Source organism: Heterocephalus glaber, unplaced genomic scaffold (genome assembly GCF_053883595.1).
Source record: "Heterocephalus glaber isolate CG9 unplaced genomic scaffold, H.glaber_assembly_v1.0 deba00001813, whole genome shotgun sequence".
Classification (NCBI taxonomy): domain Eukaryota; kingdom Metazoa; phylum Chordata; class Mammalia; order Rodentia; family Bathyergidae; genus Heterocephalus; species Heterocephalus glaber.
Window position 1 is genome coordinate 746,579 of NW_028258484.1, and position 19,802 is coordinate 766,380.

Here is a 19,802-nt window from a genome sequence, read left to right on the forward strand (position 1 = left end):
GCCTACCCTACATAGTGAGTTCAAAGCCAGCCTGGACTACATAGAGAGATCCTGTCTCAAACCACACAAGTCTGATTTATCCAGGAATACAAAGGTGGTTTAACATGAGGGGGAAAAAAAAAAATCAATCGATGCAAGACATTATATTATCAAAGTAAAGGGAACTGCACATCTCTCTCTCACATAAAGATAACAAAATAAAGGAGGAAAACACAATCATCTCAGTTGATACAGAAAAGTCATTTGACTAATCTTTCATGATAAAAACACTCAGAAAACTATGAATGGAAGAGCTTTTATCTAGCATGGTAAAGGGTATTAATGAAAAATCTACAACTAACAGTTGACTTAAATGAAAACTGAAAACTTTTCCTCTAATGTCAGGATCAAAATAAGAGTGTTGGCTTTCACTGCTGCTTTTTAACACTGCAGTGGAAGTCTTAGCCAATCACTACACACTAAATAGAAATATATCCAAATTGGAAAGAAAGAGGACAAACTAAGTCCATTTGCAGGTGACATGATCTCCTACATAGAAACCATAGAAACCATAAAAAAACCCACAAACAAATCCCACAACAAACTAATAAATTCAGCAAAGTAGTGTTTCCATATATCTGCAATGAACATTCCAAAAGAGAGCCCCTCCCAATTAACCATTTAGAGTAACATCAAAAAATAAGCTACGGCTAAATTAAATCTAGGCTAGGAAGTGAAAGACTGCACTGAAAACTACAAAATGTTGCTTAAAGAAATTAAAGTACTAAATACCTGGAAAGACATCTTTGTATCCATGGTTGGAAGACTTAAGATGGCCACACTGTTCACATGTTTAAATACCATCCCTATCAAAACTGTAATAACCTTTTTTGCATGAATAAAAAGCCAATTCTCAAACTTATGGAATTGCAAAATGAACCATAACAATCTGGAAAAAGAAGAAAGAGTTCAAAGACTCATACTTCCCAATATCCATACAAATTGTGTATGGTACTGGAACAAAGATAAACACAGATAAACACAGACCAATTCAGAGTCTGAAGGAATGCCAAATATTGATAGTCAGTTGAATTTTTTTTTTTTTCTACCGGAGATAGAACTCGGGTCCTTGGGTCAGTTGATTTTTGACCACAGGTGTCCAAACCATTCAACAGGGATAAGAATAATCTTTTCAACAAGTGGTACTGGACAATTAGATGTTCACCTGGAAAAGAATGAAGTTTGGCCTCTATGGCTCATAATATACACACAAAAAAAATAGCTCAAACTGGATTAGTGACCTACCCCAGTGAAGGTAAACCTTTTAGAGCTTTCAATGATATAAACAGCCTGCTGCAGCATGTGTGTCACAGGTTCACCACCAATGACCTACACATAAGAGCTAAAACTATAAAACTTTTAAAAGAAACAGGGCCGGGGCCAGAGATTTAGCTCAGTGGTTTCGGCGCCTCCTGCGCAAGCACAAACACCCAAGTTCCATCCCCGGTACCAAAAAAACCCCCAAACAAACAAAGAAACAGGGACAAATCTTCACAACTGGGTTTAATAGTATTTTCTTAAATATTCTAGCAAAAGCACAAATGACAATATAAACACAAAAATAGATAAATTGGACTCCATCAACATTATAATCTTTTGTGTATCAAAGGATACTATCAAGAAAGTGAAGACAACTGGCAGAATGGGGGGAAAGATCTGAAATCAAGTATCTGATTTAAGAATCTAGTATCCAGCATAAAGAACTCCTACAACTCAACAATAAAAAGCAACTCAATTTTTTAAAAATGTAAAACATTTAAATAGATATCTAGCCAAAGAAGATACACAAATGGTCAACAAATTAAGTAGAAAAAGCTTCATTAGCATTAGTTGCATCTCAATGAGATGCAACCTCATGCCCAGTAAGATGGGTTGACAGAAAGGTTTGGATAAAAAAATGTCCCCCAAAAGGCTCATGTGTTCAGAGGTGGGACTTTTAGAAAGTGACTGGGTCATGAGGGTGCTCACCTCACCATGGGTTAATCTGTGAATAGGCTACTCTCGGAGGTGAGAAACTAGATGGAGGAAGTGGGTCCCTGGTTGCGTAACCTGGAAGGGTTATCTTGTCCCTGCGCCTTTATTCTGTCCCAGCTTCCTGGTTGCCAGGAGGTAACAGCTTTCCTCCACCATGGCTTTCCACCATGACATTTCTGCCTTGCCACCAGCCTAATAGCAGTGGGGCCAGCTGACCATGGCCTGAAACCTTTGAAACTGTGAGCCAAAGTAAATCTTCCCCCCTTTAAATTGTTTTTCTTGGATATTTTGTTATAGTGTCAGAATACTAAATCTTCACCAGAATACTAAAATGCAAACATCTGAGCTAGCTCACCTCTTCTTGAATGTACTGTAAGAGAAAAGGTGATGCTCTTAAATTGTCGACAGGAATATTGAAGAAGCCCTGGATTTCCTTCTGGTGTAAATCCATGGTAATGAGATGAGTTAGACCTTTGAAAATAAAGCAGATACAAGTGTGTAAATAGTTTAAAAGCAGGTTGTACTGTAGGAAGCACCATATAAAGTAAAATATTATTTGTAAGTTACTATGGAATCATCACTTCCTTATCAAAACCCAGCACTTCTATTGTTCAGATTTTTTAGTATTATGAGATACATGATTTTCACATCCATTTAAAGCATGCAAACAGCAAAGATAGTAACACGGAAATGTCTCTAAAATTCTAGTAGGGTAGATTATATTTTTTTAAAGTTTCCTTAACAGATATAGCAAAGCCCAATCTGAAGATACTAAGACAAAATAAAATGTACCAGCCTAGAAATTTGAGAAAATGTAAAACCTTTCTCCAACTGCATCCTTAAAGGATATCTGAAATGATCTCTAGAAAAGTGTGGAAAATTCAGTATGAAAAAAATGTAAAAAGTAATACTTGCCCTAAAGAGCAGCCAAGAGAGCCTGGTGGTCCACCCAGGAGCACGTCTGGGAGAAAAGAGTGGATCTTTTCCAGATAACTCAATGAGCCAGCCTGCCCTCTTCACCTGGGCTTGCCACAGTGTTTCCAAGGGGAGGTGCTAAGGATGTTAGGGCTTGGGTTTTTCAAAAATTTTCTTCTTTTTGCTTACTTTGGAAGCTACCCTAGAAACTATATTCCACAGAAGTGTCTGTGTTACAATGTAGTGATGTGGGGGCTTTTAATCCTTCCTCTTCATGCTTTGTGATATGGACCCTCTCTAATCACATACATATACACACAAGCACATAGAGACATACAGCAATGTGCACACACATGTACAACACCCATACACAACAGAAACGAAGATTAATTAGAAACAAGGAGAGAATACTTAGGATGTTAACTGAGAACACAACACAAAACAATATGCATGGTTTATAAAATGTCTCTTTATCCCAGGGAAAGGGAAAAGGCTGAGATACAAATAGTTGATGTATTAAGAGTTCAGTAGTATGGTTCAGAATGACTTCTCCTTTTGAAACAATTTCAGCTTGGCTATAAGTTGTCATTTCAATAGTTTTTAAACAGAATTCAGTAGAATTTTTTTTGCAGATGGAAAGGGGTTCTAGGGATGGAGGGAGACAGGAGGAAAGGGAAACAAAGGGGAAATAAAAAGAATTAAGGTGCGACATGTACATGTACCAACTCCCTACAATGAATATAGTCATTATGTATTGCAAACATGTACTGATAACATTTTTTTGAGATAAGATCTTACTCAATTGTCCAGGATGACCTTGAACTTTCTTTTTTTTTTGGCACCAGGGATTGAACTCGGGACCCTGTGCTTGCAAGGCAGGTGGCAGAACCATGGAGCTAAATCCCTGGCCCCTGATAACATTTTTTAAAAAATCTGTGAAACCATAAAAAAAATGGAAAAATGAAAACAAAAGTCATCCCCATTACCTCTGTGTTTTAGGGAGCTAGAAACAAAGAATTATTTAAAGTAGTCCCCCTTTACCTGTGGTTTTACTTTCAGCAATTTCTATTACCCACGGTCCAAAAATATTAAATGGAAAAATTCCACAAATACATGATTCGTAAGTTTTACATTGCACATCATTCAGAGTACTGTGATAAAATCTCATGTCTCCCACTATGTCCTGCCAAGCATAGTGTATCCAGGCTAGATACACTACCTGTTAGTCCCTTAGTAGCTATCTTGGTTATCGTATGTACTATCACAGTGTTGTCATGCTTGTATATAAGGTTCAGTACTACCCATGCTTTGAGGCACTAGCGGGGGTCTTGGCATGTGTCTCTCATGGGAAAGGGTGGACTAGTACGTAAATTAGTTGTCTTTAAAAGCTGGGTCCCTATTTTTACTCTGGCATTTTAATTTAGTTAAGACAGTTTGGAACTCCTAAGGTAAAAATAAAACCTCCAGGCCCATAGCTGTCAAAGATTTACAATTCTTACCAGCTTTGCACATCATGGAAGCCAGCAATTTAGAGACAATGGAGCCTCTTTTTCTCATCTTGCACTGTTTGCTGTAAGGAAAGTAGGGGATCACACCGATGATGCTCTTGGCACAAGAGGTTTTACATGCATACACCATAATCAGGAGCTCCATGATAGTGGTGTTCACATCCCTGTAACCACACACAGAATACCACCAAGAGGTATGAGACACTTGACAGATTTCCCCGTGGGGCTGAAGAGCAGCTTTGGCTCCAAAGCCACCTTCACAAAGCACCCACTGTCTACATCCTTGCCCTCTCACCCCATAATTTCTAATTCCTTGCCATGCTGTTTTACTTATCAACTTGTGATGCACTGGATCATCAGTTAATCCCATTCTCCATATGTCTTTCTCCATCAGATTATAAACCCCTAAGGGACTAGATCTTTACCTGTTTTGATTACAAAGGCACCTCACACACCTGTAACCCTAACTCACATAGAGCAGACATTCCATAAATAGTTGTGAATGACCACGTGAATAAAACACAGAACAGTTGGGGGAGCAGGTTTTCTGTTGCTATCCAACAGGAAGATTGGCATTTATCTGATGTATTAACTCATACTTAAGAAAAGTATTTCATGTGAAAGGATGAGCACTTGACATTGCTCCCAAACCCTGAGCACCAAAGAACAAGGCTTTCCACCACTCAACTCAAATGATCAAAGTCTTGTTTGAATTAAAGGAAAACTGTTGAAATAAAACCCAGTAAAGATAAAGAAATGAAAATCTTGAATATGGGAAGGATAAGCAGAGTCACCCTTCCAAAGTCCTAATTAATGGGGTCTTTGAGATTTAATGTCTTCCCCAGCAATCTACACAGCCTCTCTGGAATCATGCTTTGCTCTCAGGAAACAACTATGGATACCTGAGAGCTGCAGTAGCCCACACTGTCCTGTGCCTGCACCCTTGCTCCCCAGTGTTGGGGGCATGGATCAGGCCCAAGTAGGTTCTCTATACAGCCGGCCCAGGGGCAAGCCTAGGCAGCAAGAGAGTGGCAGTGGGACAGTAATCACTTGGTGCCCCCACACCCAACTCTGCTGGGATCCTGACATTTAGCAGAAGAGGAAGCAAGAGCACCACATCAAAGGCCAGCCATGCCTTCCCTCATAGCACACATGCTCACCAGGGGAAGGGATGTAACAACAGGTACGGGCCGCCCCCTTCCAAGGACAGGTCGAGTTTTGTGGCTTCACCTCAATGAAACAAAAGGCCAGGACAGAGACAATTTAGGTGAAAGTATATTTGTTCCAAGAGGAAAGTTCTTGGAATTTGGCTTTTCTTCTCTTTCTTTGCTATTTCTTCTATATATATATTTCTGTATCTATATTCAGAATGCAGAAAAATCCAGATTCTAAGCTAAAAATGATGCACTATCCAAACTGACTTCTAGACATTAAAAATTGTTCTGAGGCCTCAGTTCTTGCATTTGCAAAAGCAAGAGCTCACAGAAAATATGGCTCAAAGTAGTGGCTAGAGTTTGGGGTTTACATACCATCTTACTAGGGAAAGAGAGGAGAAAGGGCTCTTAAAGGAAAATGACTTAGGAAAGATAAATAAGCCCTTAGGAGAGCAGACGGGAAGACAGGACACACTTCTGTGACAATGTCTGTTCATGTGACTACTTATCTTGATGCAATTTCTCTTCTAGCCTCATGCCAGGAGTCAATATCTCTTGGCTAAGAATTTATGCCTCCTAACTTCTTTAGGGAGGCTCTGCTGTTAGGCAAATATGGGGAGTTCAGAAAAAGTCCTCTTCCTGCATCTTCTGATTCTCAAATGTCTTCAGGTCAAATAGCCCTTATACCACTGTGGTATATTCTGTCCGTCTTATAACCTTACAGAGAGAGAGCAGGGTAGATATAAGATGGGAGGGTCAGGCTGAAAGGATCAGTTTCTAGTCATTGTGCAGCCCACTCTGCCAGGCAGAGGCTGGGGGGGCCTCTGCTCCTCATCACTCACAGCTTGTCCCTGTACAAGCTGAGCCATCCCCCCACTCCCAGCAGTGGGGCTGCTGCAGGCTACCCCAGGGGGACTTCATCCATAGGGGGATTAAACTGGAATGGGGGGACCACTGTTGAGTTGGAAAATCCAGAACTGAAGGTCTAATAATAAAGAGAAAAAACAAGTGTTCTGAGTGAAAAACTTTCACATACAGAGGGACGTGGGGACATCTGGGGACAAATGCACAGTGGAAAAAGGAGATCCATGTGATGACTCTCCCTTCCAGGGTGGCCCTTGATTGAAAAATGGTACAGGTTCACCATGCTGCAACTTCTGCACTCAGCTCATACTTTCCAGACACACATATACTGATAAAAATATACATTCCTTTAGTCTAGTCTTTTATCTTTTCAGCTCATTTAATTTGTGCAACAAAATAAATGGTGGTTGCTTTTAAATTATCTACAATAAAAGCTTCCAAAAAACGCCCCCTCCCCCAGACCCCATTCCCCCTTTGGAAGAGAGAAATAGAAGTACTTCCCTTCACATTTCACAAAATTCTGGTTAATGGCTGGGGATGTAATTCAGTAGTGAAGTACCTGGGTTTGATTCTCAGCTCAGAAAAGAAATCTGGTTGTTGATTGTTGGGAAACTTTATGGGCCTACCATTAAGACCCTCTAGTCTGAAACTTGATTATTTCCATACTTTTAGAACACAGAAAAGACTGGGTGTGATGGCACGTACTACGGTCTACTTGGTAGGCAGAAGCAGAGAAACTGCCTGAGTACAGGAGTTTGGGGCCAATGTGGGCAACACAGTGAGACCCTATCCTACAAAGAAGAAGGAAAACAAAAGAAAGAAGGAAACAGGAAGGAAACACAGTAATAAGGCAATATGCCAGAAAAATTAGCTAATTTTATGACTCTCTTAATTCCTCCTGGCTAGCCAGCTCTTATTATTCTACACACTTCTGTACAAATAGCAACTCAGAAGGCAAAAACATCTGTTAGATAACTACTCACTTTGAGACGGTCTGGATAATGAAAACATCTTTTCCCCTCACAGATTCTTGAATCTGTACTCTTGTTTCTGGCAAGAACATGGAAAAGGGGAAGGGAAGGCATATAGATAAAAATTTTTAAAATACAAAAAACGTCTGCATCATTCTCCATTGTTATAAAACATGAAAACTGGAACTATTATAAAACTACGTTTCATATGCTACAACAGATAATAAACATACCACCATTAATCACATTTTAACAATCAGAATTTTTATTTAATTTTTTAGCAGACAATTTACATACCTCCTTCACCCTCTCCTTTAAGTTAGTTTGACAATTCCATAATAAACTACGTAAAGAGAAGCTTTGGTCAAGAATGGAATGAAATCGCAAAAACAAAACTAAACCACCGCTGCTTTTAAAAAACCCAACACTTTCACCGATTACATTCAAAGAAAAACACACAATATTTGGGCGGCTGTGTTACAGTGTTTCCTGGGCTGGCTTTCCTCACCGTCCTGTGAATGGCAGGGCCACGCTGAGCCGCCGTTCTCATGCTGGATGGCGGGGTCACTCAGCTTCACATTATTTGGAGGCCCTGGATCGAAGAGTCTAAGGTCTTGAAATCCCAAACTGTCATGGCTCCATCGATGCCAGTAGTGCAAACTTTGCGACAATCTTGCTTGTCCACCTCATAAACAGACACTTGAGTGATGCTATTCTGGCGCAGTGTCTCCAAGACTGTATTGCGATTCTCAGCTGTGGCCCTCTTGTCCATGTTATGGAAGCGTTCTATGGCAGACATGTTGCACTGGATGTTGTTTTGGAATGTCAGGCTTGGAGACAAAGGTCAAGCAGCCATGGTCATCATAGTTAAAAAGCATTGGATAACAGTCATGGCCAGCAGCCACAAAACTGTTCTTGGAGACAAACAACACACTCAGGAGGGGCAGGAACTCGGTTTTCAGAGTGGAGACCTGCACGCTTTTTGAAGTATCAGCAACAGACACAGTACTGTCATGGCTGACCCAGGCCAAACGGGTCCCACTGGCAGAGAAGCTGACTCCATGGACCCAGCCATCAGTGCCACTGCCACTGAACTCTGATATTGGCTGGCCAAAAGGCATCCTGCTGCCTCAGGATGTACTGGCTGGCTTTTCATCCACTTTAATGTAGGCAGAAAACACTCTGCATTTGAAGTCACATGATTCTGCTGAGGACCGTAGAGCGAATAGGCTTTTTAATGTGCTTGCTTACCCACCAGTCATTTTCAGACTTGAAGTAACAAATGGAAATAAGTCGTGCACAACTTCCCACAGCAAATTTGTTCTCTATAAGGGACCACTTCACAAAAGCAGCTGCATGGTTAATCCTCAGGATCACCATGGTCAGCTTCCAGATGCCATCTGACTCCAGACGTAGGCATTAAGGTCAGCTCTGCAAGTGACAATGCGGTTGCTCTTGCGAGCCCAGTCAATACCTGTGATGTGTCCGTTGTGCTCCTTGAGTTCATGAGCTTTCTACTCACTGGCTCCTGTTCTCCTTATAGATGTGAACTTTGTGATTATTGGAGCTAAGGGCCATCTGGGTACGGTCCCTGTTCCAGGCATGACAGGTGATTGGCTCTAGTAAAACCTAATGCAAGAGGGGCCGGGGATTTAGCTTAGTGGTTTCGCTGCCTGCTGTGCAAGTGCAAGGACCCAAGTTTGATCCCCGGTACCAAACAAAAAAACAAAAAAACAAACTAATGCAAGGACATAGTCTTAGTGTTTTCAAAGGACTGGAAGCTGAGGTCAGGGTGGTCTGGAGGGGCTCCCAGGGGAGAATTCCTGGACTCTGGTCAGTTGACGTGAACAGGCTCCAGCAGGTGTGGGAGGGGAACAGAGGCCACCATTAATCACATTTTTTTTTTTGGTACCGGGGATCGAGCTCAGGACCTTGTGCTTGCAAGGCTGGCACCGGAACCCCTGAGCTAAATCCCCAGCCCCCCATTCATCACATTTTAAAAGATAGCCTTAAGTGAGAATTCCATTTCTCAAGTGAAGTGAGTCATACACTGCTGTGCTAGACTGCACACATAAATGTACAGGAAGTGATATGCTCTCTCATAACTAGTATCTATGGAGGACTTAGGTACAAAATGGTGTATGTTATGAAAACAAAGGGAAGTAAGATCCAGTTTCTCTACTCTCAAAACATTGTGATCACTGTAGGGAAACAAGTGGATAAAACCAGAATGGGACATCTTACAAGACACCCTCTTCAAATAGTCAATGTCATAGGAATGAAAGAAAAAAAAAAAAGACAAAGCTACTGTTGTAGAAGAAATGAAAGACTAAAGGGACATAAAGATCACACTGCTTGAACTAAGAATTCTAGTTTGGATTGAGGGGGCCGGGTTGGGGATGATGACCACAACAGAGTACTTGGCTAGTAGGTGCAGAGTCCTGGGTTCCATTCCCAGGATTTTGGGGCCGGAGAAGCCAGCTATCAAAGGCCTTTTAGGGTAATGGGAAATCTGAAGACAGAGCAATATCATATGATAAAAGAATTACTGTTAGTTTCTTATGCAGAAGAAAGGATTTCTCTTAGAAGATGTGTGGTCAAATATTCAGGGGTTAAGTGTCTTGATGTCTGCAATTTACTTTCAAATGGTTTCACAAACAGAAATTCAAATGGCAAAATATTAACTGCAGAACTTAGGTGGTAGATACACACAAGGGTGTTCATGGTACTATTCTTTCAATTTTCTTATGTGCTTGAACATTCCATTAAAAATGCTGGACAGAAAAGAATGAATGTTTATTAATACAATGTGGTTTGATGCTGACAAAATGAGCTTTTAGAGTCAAGGAGATGTGGATTTGAATCTTGACACTGCTACTTCTGGAACCTTACCCTCTAATATCATCCCTAAAACTCAGTTTTGCAGAATCTGGTGTCGACAGGATTCCACAAATTTTAGTTCTCTCCTTTTTTCCCAATAGACACCAAGTAAATACTCCATTCATAAATCTGGCAAGCAGAGCAGCCTCTCCAAGCCTTACATTACTAGTCCTCCCTTCTTCACGGTCCTTCTTCATGCAATTCCCTTCAGGGGAGAATGTTCCTCAGATTCTTTGCTCCCTGTTACTTCAGTCACACTTTTCACTACCAAAACTACCTGGGGGGTCTTGGGGGACAGGAGGCAGTCCCAAGACTTTTCTCCAAGACTGGAGAAATCAGCAGGGAAAAACAAACTTGTGCCTTTCTACCAAAGCCTCCTGAAAACTCTCTAATATTTAAATACTTGACAAAATCCTGTAGTGAGAAGAGAGGGAACAAGTATTTATTTACTGTGCCAAGAACTGTGTGAGGTTCATAAGATTATCCCAGTCCATCCTCAAAACAGCCCTACATATTCAGTTAAGAAAGGTTAGTAAGATGCATGGCTTTTCATGTGAGCTACCCACTGCTCTGCTACAATAATTTCAAATATCTACCATTTCTAAAGAAATTATACAGATAAAATAACACAGGATGTGACAACAGAAACTGAACAACAACAAAAAAAATTCTAACAAGACCTCAAGAAGTCTAACACCTAGCACCTTACGTGGAAATAAAGAACCAACAGGCCCAGGGATCTAGCTCAGTGGTATAGAGTGTATGTGCCCAGTATACCTGAGGCCCTGGGATCCATCCCTGGCACATGCATGTGTGTGTGTGTACACACACACACACACAAAGGCCTGGAATGGTATGCACTTATAATCCCAGCTACATAGGAGGCTGAGGCAAGAGGACTGCTTCAGCCCAAGAGTTTAAGCCCAGTTGGGACAATGTAGAGAAATCCATCTCTTAAAAATGAAGAACTAGCTGGGCATGGTGGCGCATGCCTATAATCCCAGCACATCGGAGGGTGAGGTAGGGGATAGCTGGGAGTTTGAAGCTAGCCTGAACTACAAAGCAAGACCTAGTCTCAAAAGAAAAACACTAAAACTAGACAAACAAGATTTATTCACCCTTCCTAATGTAATGTAAATTCAACCAAAACCTGAGCAAATGTTTTCATTTAGTTGACCAGCAATTTTGCATATTTATGTAGTTTTTATTGAATCAGGTCTAAGAACTGGTGTTCAAGCCCCCAGATGTGCCTTACAACAGTATTATATATCTAGTCAGTATTAGTGAGAGCAAACAAAAACCATCCCTTTCCATTTTGCTTGCCTGACTTTCCGTTAATAGAACTGGACAACTGAATCAAGTTGACTCAGTGGTAGAGAATGAAGGCCTGAGTCACTATGGCATATTTCATAAAACATGAAAGATACCCATGTCCAAGACAGCTCACCTCGGTTAGGTTCCTGGTAAACTTGCACTTTGCCCATCTCTACCCCTAGCCGCCTAGAGAAGAGAAAGAGGAGAAAAGTTGAGAAGATAGTAGAACAGACCTAACATCTCTATTTAAGGATGGCTTATAAATTGATAAAACTAAAAGTTATTCTTATTACAGAATTTAAAGTCAATATTAAACTGTTATGTCAGTCCCCTCCCCCCCTTCCCCCTCCTTGTGTCTACTCAAGGCCTGTGTAGTCCAGCTCTACCTGCCTTGCCAATCATCTTTCTGGTCCTCACACCTAAATTCCTGACATACACCAGTGCCTCCTCCTACACACTGCAGGGCCTTGGGATCTGCTGATCTCTCTGCCTGGAGGGCTTTGCCCCCAGACCTGCACTTGGCGGCTCATCCAGGGTTTCTCAATTCATAAGCCCTTCTTTTCTTTTACTTCCTCTTCCTTTTCCCTCCTTTCTCAGATACAGACTCACTAGGTAGTTCAGGTTGGCAGAGTTCATTATGTAGCCCAGGCTGTTCCCAAACTCCCAGCAGCTGTTCTTGAACTCACTGCAATCCTCCTGCCTCTGCCTCCCTAGTGCTGGGGTTACAGGTATGTGCCACCACCAGCACGGCTAGCTCATCTCTTCACTTTAAATGGTAGCTGGAGCACCCAGGCTAAGGCAGAACAACCTGCCTTACCCATCCTTACTGTCACACTGCTCTTTTCATGGCATTATCACTACATAAAATTATCTTGATGATTGTGTTTGGTTTGAATATTGTATCTGGCTCCCATATTAAAATGTAAATTTCCTAAGGAAGACTCTTGACTGGTCTGCTCACCATTAACCCCTAACATCTAGATCAAGGTGTCAGCATAGCAGGGGTTCAATATTTAATAAATATATCTAAAATTTACTGAACTATAAGCTATAAACTATTCTCACACATTATATACTTATATCACTCTTCATTATACTTAAATAATGCTATACATGTATAGCCCGAACAAAATGCCTGGCACTTATGAGGCACTTGATAAACATCTGCTGCATGACTATGTAAGAGTCTGACAGTTTATGAAAAGTGAGCTGTTCATATCGTAGACACACAGATTAACTATAATGTATCTGCTTTTAAGCATGATAGTCATTAGTAACCCAATTATCAAATTTAAAACACCACACAATGATTATAGATTTCAATGGTAAAATTAGAACTCACTCGGCAATTTTCTTTGAAAGTTCCATACATGATGAATTGGAATTTGCTGAAAACAACACCAGACCTCCTTTGGTTATGTTCATCTTGGTTTCCAATTCAGGTGGCGCCACACAAAACATCAAAACCTTCTAGGTTTTCAAATTCTGAGCCTAGAAGGATACAAATGTATTAAGAATTGCCACATGATATAAAATATACCTCAATAGATTCTTTTTAACAGCAAATAACATCAGCTGAAGGAAAGCAGTTTTCACCATAATGGTGTCTTTTATATTAGAGAAAGATATATATGGACAAATACAAAATGCATTTGCATTTTAGGGTTCCAAACTGATGGATATTTTACCTTTACCAAATGATGTAAATAAGTTTTCGTAACTACTGTGAAAAAATGATAAACTTACAAGAAAGGTGGAGCTGAAGAGCTCAGTGTTTTACTGTTTGCTGCTTAAAGTCAAGAATGGACAACCTCCTTTATTTTCTGACAACAAAAGTCCTCCTGGATCAACACACAGAAAAATGGCAGAGCCATTAGCAAGGACATGGACTGACTGATCCTTAAACAAAGAACAAATGACCCATCTATACCTGGCTTTTCCTGTAATATGTTTCCCATAAAACCTCCCCCTGGCCTTTCAGCTACCTGTCAGATGCCCCTGTCATTGTCTACAACTGACCTTGTCATTTTCCTTTCCCTCAACTGGAACACAAAATAATAACCTAGGAAGAAAGTTAAGTGACCACATAAGTAACAGGCAGGAAGACACAAATAATAAAGGATCCTCATCTATAGAGGTCATGATCTCTCGGGCCAAGTCCTGATCATGCAATAAGGGTGCCAGACTGGACAGCATGCTCACAGTCCAGCGGCCTGGGGTGTAGGGCTACCCTCTTAGCAAGCCCAACTGCATTTTCTTGGTTGCATGTTTACTTGGAGCAGGTCTGCAGAGAATGGAGATTAAAACTGGGCTGGAAATGAGCTGACCATTGTTATTCTTAAATTTTAATTACTCAAGTAATATACAAATACATCCTCCTTGTAAAGCATGATAGTTAAAGCCCCAATCCCAGGCTCCTTCCCAGCAGTGAGTTCCTGTCATTTTGACATGGACACCTCAGGCCTTTTCTACTTTTGTGTATGCATTTACACAAGTGACCTCTATAAAAAATACGGACAAAAATTAAATACAATGTTTCTAGCACACAGCTCAAATTTTTGTTTTGCTTTTTCACCAAACAATCTTACTATAGCAACCTGGGTTAGAAGATACAGACCTTTTCTAACTGCTGCCTAGCCTTCTATGGTGTAGATATGTCACTTTTGAACAAGTTACTGTCCTAAACAGGCCTCTTGTGCACATGTGCAGCAGAATTGCCTGGTCACAGGTAGCTGGTCCTACCAGCTGGCTAGGAAAGTGCAGGTCCTTGCAGGTCTGGCCTCTTCCCTTAAAGGGCATTCTTACTCTGACAGCTCAGGATTCCAAAATAAAAAATGTATCAACTACAGTGCAGCTTACCTTAAGTCTAAAAATTATAAACAGAAATGTATGCACAAATAACCAAACCCCTACAGAGACCAAAGGGAACCAATGGGGTCTACTATGCAGAGACTTTGGACCAGGAATCAGCAAATATAGTCCACAGGGTAAATCTGGCCCCTTCAAAGTCTGTTTTTGTAAAACTTAGCTAAGTTTGTTTACAACTTATCTTTGGATAAAATAGGTTAAGCATTTTGCACAAAGCCTAAAATATTATATGTAAAATATTTTTTTACAGAGAAGGTTGCCAATCCCTGCTTTATAGGAGAGCACAGCAACTGCAAAGGCTGGTGAGAATCAGGGCACAGTGAATGGTATAAATGAAAGACGTGCCATTTAATCAACACTCCCAGTGGGAAAGGATCTTAGATGTTCTCTATTACCACCTCTCAGCCAACATCCCTGTGTTCAGTAACAGAGCATACAGGTCCAGTACAGAAAACAGAAACAAAACTAATTCTCCTGTAGTTATATATACAGGCTTTGGAGTCCAATTCATGTTTCCATCTTGACCTCTGGTTTGCCTTAAATGACTGAGGCCTTACATAAATTACTTAAAATCTCTTAGCTTCAGTTCCTCATCCACACAAACTGAAAAACTGACCCCAGTAGGTTCCTGCTGAGTCCTGCCAAGCACTGAACACAGCACCCTGCATACAGACCATGCGCCTCAAGATTCAACTTCTAATATTTTGATTATCTACCAAATACTATAACATGCATAAGTAGCCATCTTTTTATACCCCTTAACCTTCAGAAACTCCTAAAAGTACAGGTGTTCTTGAGAGAACTTTGAACAGAATGAAAACATTTTAGGTATAAGAAGACATCTTAAGAAGAATTTGGCCCATCGATCAATTTGTTTCTAAAGCCCATCTGTAGGACTCCTGACAAGGAGTCATTTCACAGAGCTTGAACAGCCCCTGCATGAGGCCCACATCCCTTTTTCTTTTGAACACCCAGAGACTTCTCCCTGTGGCCTCTAGCCACTGGTTCTTATCTCTTCCTGGAAGATTTATAAAACAGCCTTCAATCCTCAACCTATCTCAAAGATAGCTCTTTGCCCTCCTTTCCCCTCTACAGGATATTTCCTTAAGACTTTCCATATCTCTCATGTGTCAAATACACTACATTATCTTGACTGTCTCAGAAGTTTCAATCTTCAGATACCAGCTTCAATAATCAAATCCTCATGTAAGGGCTCAGGGTATAGCTCAAGTGTAGATCCGTTTGCTTACCATATGAGAAGCCCTGGGTTCTACTCTCTGTAACACCAAAACAAAAAACAAAAAACTTCTCCAGCATCCCCTCAAAAGCCTTAATAGAAGACCACCCTCAAAAATGGCCTGGTGAGGGAGCAGCATTTATCTAGAAAGGACTCAATATAACTGTGCTCTATGACTACTCATTTCACAAGCTGGTCAAGTATAAGGCTGTTTGTAACTTTTCTCCTTTCTCTTGTTGGAAATTTGAGTTGTGCTCTTTATCAAGTTTTAAGAAAAGTAAGTTTTTTTTTTATTTTTAAGAAAAGTAAGTTTTAAAGGTTAGCCTCCAGAAACCTGATGATCACCTGGATAGAGCTGGCAGGGGTAGTTCATTAGCAACGTTTTAATGTGAAATGGAGAATAAAGTTTCACTTTCCCCCCGCCACACTTTTATATTTAGCCTAAATTTACTCTAGGATGTGTGAAATTTATTGAATGTATGAAAATACATTCTTTCCTGAGAATCTCATCTCCTTTTCAAGAGCAAATCATACTCCTCTTTGAGATCTGAGAATCTGTTAAATTTCATGGATGAAATCACACTGAAAGTGATCACTTGGTTTGGACAGACTAGTAGTCACTTCAAAACCACTGATCCTTGGGCTGGGGGTTTTGCTCAGTGGTACTGCACTCAGCAAATCTGTGAAGCCCTGGGTTAGATTCCCAGCACCACAAACACACAAACAGGAAACACCCACCCATATGTTTTCTTTTTTGAGTTATCCTGATGTGATTTATATTGCAGACAAGGAAAGCTTGGTTCTCCCTCTAAAAACACGTCCACTATATATACATACTATCTAAAGATGGCTGGAGGAGGTGAAGACTTGGGCTTGCTTCAGTCATTAGTTGTGGGGCCTGGGGCACATCCCTTGCCTTCACTGGGCCTCAGACCAGAGAAGTGTAGTAAAGTTTCCCTCACCAGAATTTAACGTCCAGGGAGCAGTGGATTTTTTTAAAAAAAACTATGTATTTTTGCTGGATACCCATCAGCTAGAACAGCAGTTGGCACATGGTTGGAGCTCCACAAATGTTATGCTGAATAAATCTCACCTTACCAAGTTGCAATGATGAACAAATGGAATCAAAAATTGCTTGCTAATGAAAAGGCAGGTACTAATAAAGGAGGTACTAGAAGGGTCAGGGATTTAGCTCAGTGGTTCCACCGCCTGCCTCAAAAAGGCAAGGTCCAGAGTTTGATCCCTGGTACCAAAAAAAAAAAAAAAAAAAAAAAAAAAGAGGTACTAGAATTAAAGCCATTTTAAACATGGGTACGTGAGATTTAGAAACTTAAGGCCGATCTAAGCACCAGTGGCCTGGGTGTAATTTGTATTCAACAGTAGGCAGTATAGCCTGTCTCTTAAACCACACAGAAAATGACTCAACATATTGCTGAACTCCAAATACAGAGAAAATTGGACAAATATCTGGATTTTGAAACATCTCTTGTAAATATGCCTCATTTAGAAAGTAATTCATATCAAGTGCCACAGAAAGAACACAGAGGGGCCGGGGATTTAGCTCAGTGGTTTCACAGCCTACTGTGCAAGAGCAAGGACCCTAGTTCCATCCCCGGTACCAAAAGAAAAAAAGAAAGAACACAGAACTTTAATTTAGTATTTCCAATGCTTGCAACTTATCACAAGGAAAGAAGAAAGCTTATATGGTCAACTCAACATTTTTCTAAGAGGAGGAACTAGACTTGTGCGGACTGTCAGTAAAGGGTAATTAAGTAAAACTCTGCATATCCGTACAATAGTCAACACTAGGCAAAGATACAAATGATGTGAGCAGAACTGGGTAGTAATGGTTAGAGACAGCAGAAAACGAATACGGACAAGAAAGGTATTTTTTAGTAGGGTTCAACAATGTGGGTGAATTATTTTTATTTGTGCATTTAAATTCTTAACTACTGATTACACTTCCTCCTGCCTCAAAGCCCCACGCCGAATTCACATCCCTCACAAAAGCTAAACACACAAGGTGCCCCAATATTAAAAGGAAAAAAAAAAGCACCCCGTATCAATGTAATAGACCAGGGCAAAACATTTTTTAGTAGAATAATAAATACTATCTTACAATAACATGTCGGTCCTCTTTCAATCTCCGCAGGGAGGAGTTCTGAATGGAATAAAACCATTTTTTGTGTGTGGGTAAACGTCCGCGGCTTAACAAGGCAGGACACATTAATATTAGATTCGATGCTGGGTTAGAGGTCGCCTTCCGCGCTGTTCTGTCACAGGTCCCACATTAGGGCTGGACTCCCCAAAAGCGCCTGGCGGGGGCCGGGGAACCCCAGGGGCGGCGCGCCGGGCCTGGCCGGGCCGACCACCGACCGAAGGAAGAGGGGGAGGGGAGGTACCGGTGCGGGCACAAGGCCGGGTCGCCCCCAGCGATCCGCCAGCCGCCGCCCCGGGACCCTGACCGTCGCCGGCAGGACTCCCCGCCCGGTGCACCTGTGCCCGCTAACGTCGGAGCCCACCGGTCCGCGCCGCTCGCCGCTGGCTCCCGCCCGCCTACCTGGCCCAGACCCCAGCCCCGGCCCCGCCGCAGCCTCGGCTGCCGAAGGAAGAACGCGTCGGGTCTCCACACCGCGTCTCTGGCAGCAAAATGGCGACTCCAGGCCCAAGAACAGCGTTCGCGAAGACTGGGAGGCCCGGGGGCGGGGAGGGACTGAGCTGGGATTGGGAGGCACGTGGCTCGAGGCCGTGGCGCGGCCCACCCGGCGGGGAGGAGCGGAACCTTCCGGTCCGGGCCGGGGGTGGGGCGAGGCGGTGTGCTGAAGTGAGGGTTTGGCTGCAGGTGGGGGCTACCTCTGTTGGGGCTTCCGGGAGACTGTGAGCCCTAGGCCCGCTGTGAGAAGAAGCAGAGGGTTACCGGGGAGTGGACTGAATCGGAGGCTTGGATTGATGTCTTTACGGCCTGAAACCTTGGGCACATCTCTTCAAATTTCGGAGCTTCAATTTCCTGGTCAAACAACAGATGAAAGCAATAGCTATCTCGGCGTGGTTGTGAAGATCCAGTAGAAAACCTGCAGAGCTCTTAGCTTGGTTCCTGGCGTAAGCAAGTGCTCAGTTATTATGATTTGCTTTGTTGCCCTTCTTTTATTACAAAGAAATTGGTGCTTTTGGTATCCATCCTCTGAATTCTTTATAACAAATATGTTTACAAATAACTCATAAATAACATAATAACAAATATGTAGCACATACCTGGTTTCAGGCCAGGACCCCGTTGAGGTGCTCTACAGATGTTAATTTAATCCTTAAGAGTGTGAGTTAGGAATTATTTTAATAGCTGTGGGAACCAAGACATCGACATTAAATAACTTTTCCAGTGACAAAGCAATCAACAGAATTTCAACCCAGTAGGCCTTGCACCAACATCTGCGTTTAATTAACTCACACATACCACACTGCCTCTGCAGTTCCACTTTGGATTTTTCACAAGAGTGAGGCATGAAATTGTTCATTGTAAGTTGAACAGGTAGCCAGGGGCACCTTGTATCAGAGTTCACTAGAGGAACAGATTTTTTATCTATCTGTCTGATATATAAAGGATTACAAGGTAGGCGTACAATGGCCGCCTGCAAAGTCAGGTGTAGAAGAATGCAAAAGGGCCATCTGCTCATTAGAGAGAGATACAAAGGATCCAGTCAAAAGTCTGAGGCCTGCTCCCCACAGAGTCCTGTGGGAGTCTATATCAGCAAGCCGAAGAATAATATGTTCTGGAAGCCTGGATATGGACATCCAAAAATGATGGCAAAGACTGGAGCTCTTCTGAAGAAGCAGAAGTAAGACTTCCTGCTTTACCTTTTTATTCCATGCAGGATGATAAGCCTATTGGTTGGTGTCACCTACTCCCAGAGAAGGTCTTCCAACTTCAGCAAGTCAGTAATCCATACGCACCCAAAACTGTGCTAAAGCAATCAACTTGTTTTTTTGTTTGTTTTCATTCTTTTGGTTTTTTGAGACAATGTTTTGCTATGTAGTTCAGGCTGGCCTTGAACTCACAGTGTAGCCTAGTCTGGCCTCAAAC

General features: G+C 41.7%; 1 protein-coding gene and 1 pseudogene across 8 annotated transcripts in view; both read right to left on the bottom strand.

Moving 5' to 3' along the window:
* Nucleotides 1-18,616, bottom strand: part of Prpsap2 (phosphoribosyl pyrophosphate synthetase associated protein 2) — a 69,175-nt gene extending 50,559 nt beyond the window's left edge. The window contains exons 1-8 of one of the 8 annotated variants that reach the window (XM_087203898.1): nucleotides 18,285-18,466; nucleotides 17,844-17,885; nucleotides 13,366-13,460; nucleotides 12,962-13,110; nucleotides 11,753-11,805; nucleotides 7,438-7,504; nucleotides 4,428-4,600; nucleotides 2,369-2,484 (exon numbers count right to left, since the gene is read on the bottom strand). In XM_087203898.1, the coding sequence (XP_087060024.1) occupies nucleotides 2,369-2,484; nucleotides 4,428-4,600; nucleotides 7,438-7,504; nucleotides 11,753-11,805; nucleotides 12,962-13,080 (528 nt within the window). In that variant the 5' untranslated portion in view covers nucleotides 13,081-13,110; nucleotides 13,366-13,460; nucleotides 17,844-17,885; nucleotides 18,285-18,466. Of the gene's footprint in view, nucleotides 1-2,368; nucleotides 2,485-4,427; nucleotides 4,601-7,437; nucleotides 7,505-11,752; nucleotides 11,806-12,961; nucleotides 13,111-13,365; nucleotides 13,461-17,843; nucleotides 17,886-18,284 lie in introns of all 8 variants that reach the window. The other 7 variants (XM_004868755.3, XM_087203897.1, XM_087203901.1 and 4 more) reach the window with 7 other exon arrangements.
* LOC101719593 (actin-related protein 2/3 complex subunit 1A pseudogene) lies at nucleotides 7,668-9,029 on the bottom strand (annotated as a pseudogene).
* Nucleotides 18,617-19,802: the final 1,186 nt, after the last annotated feature.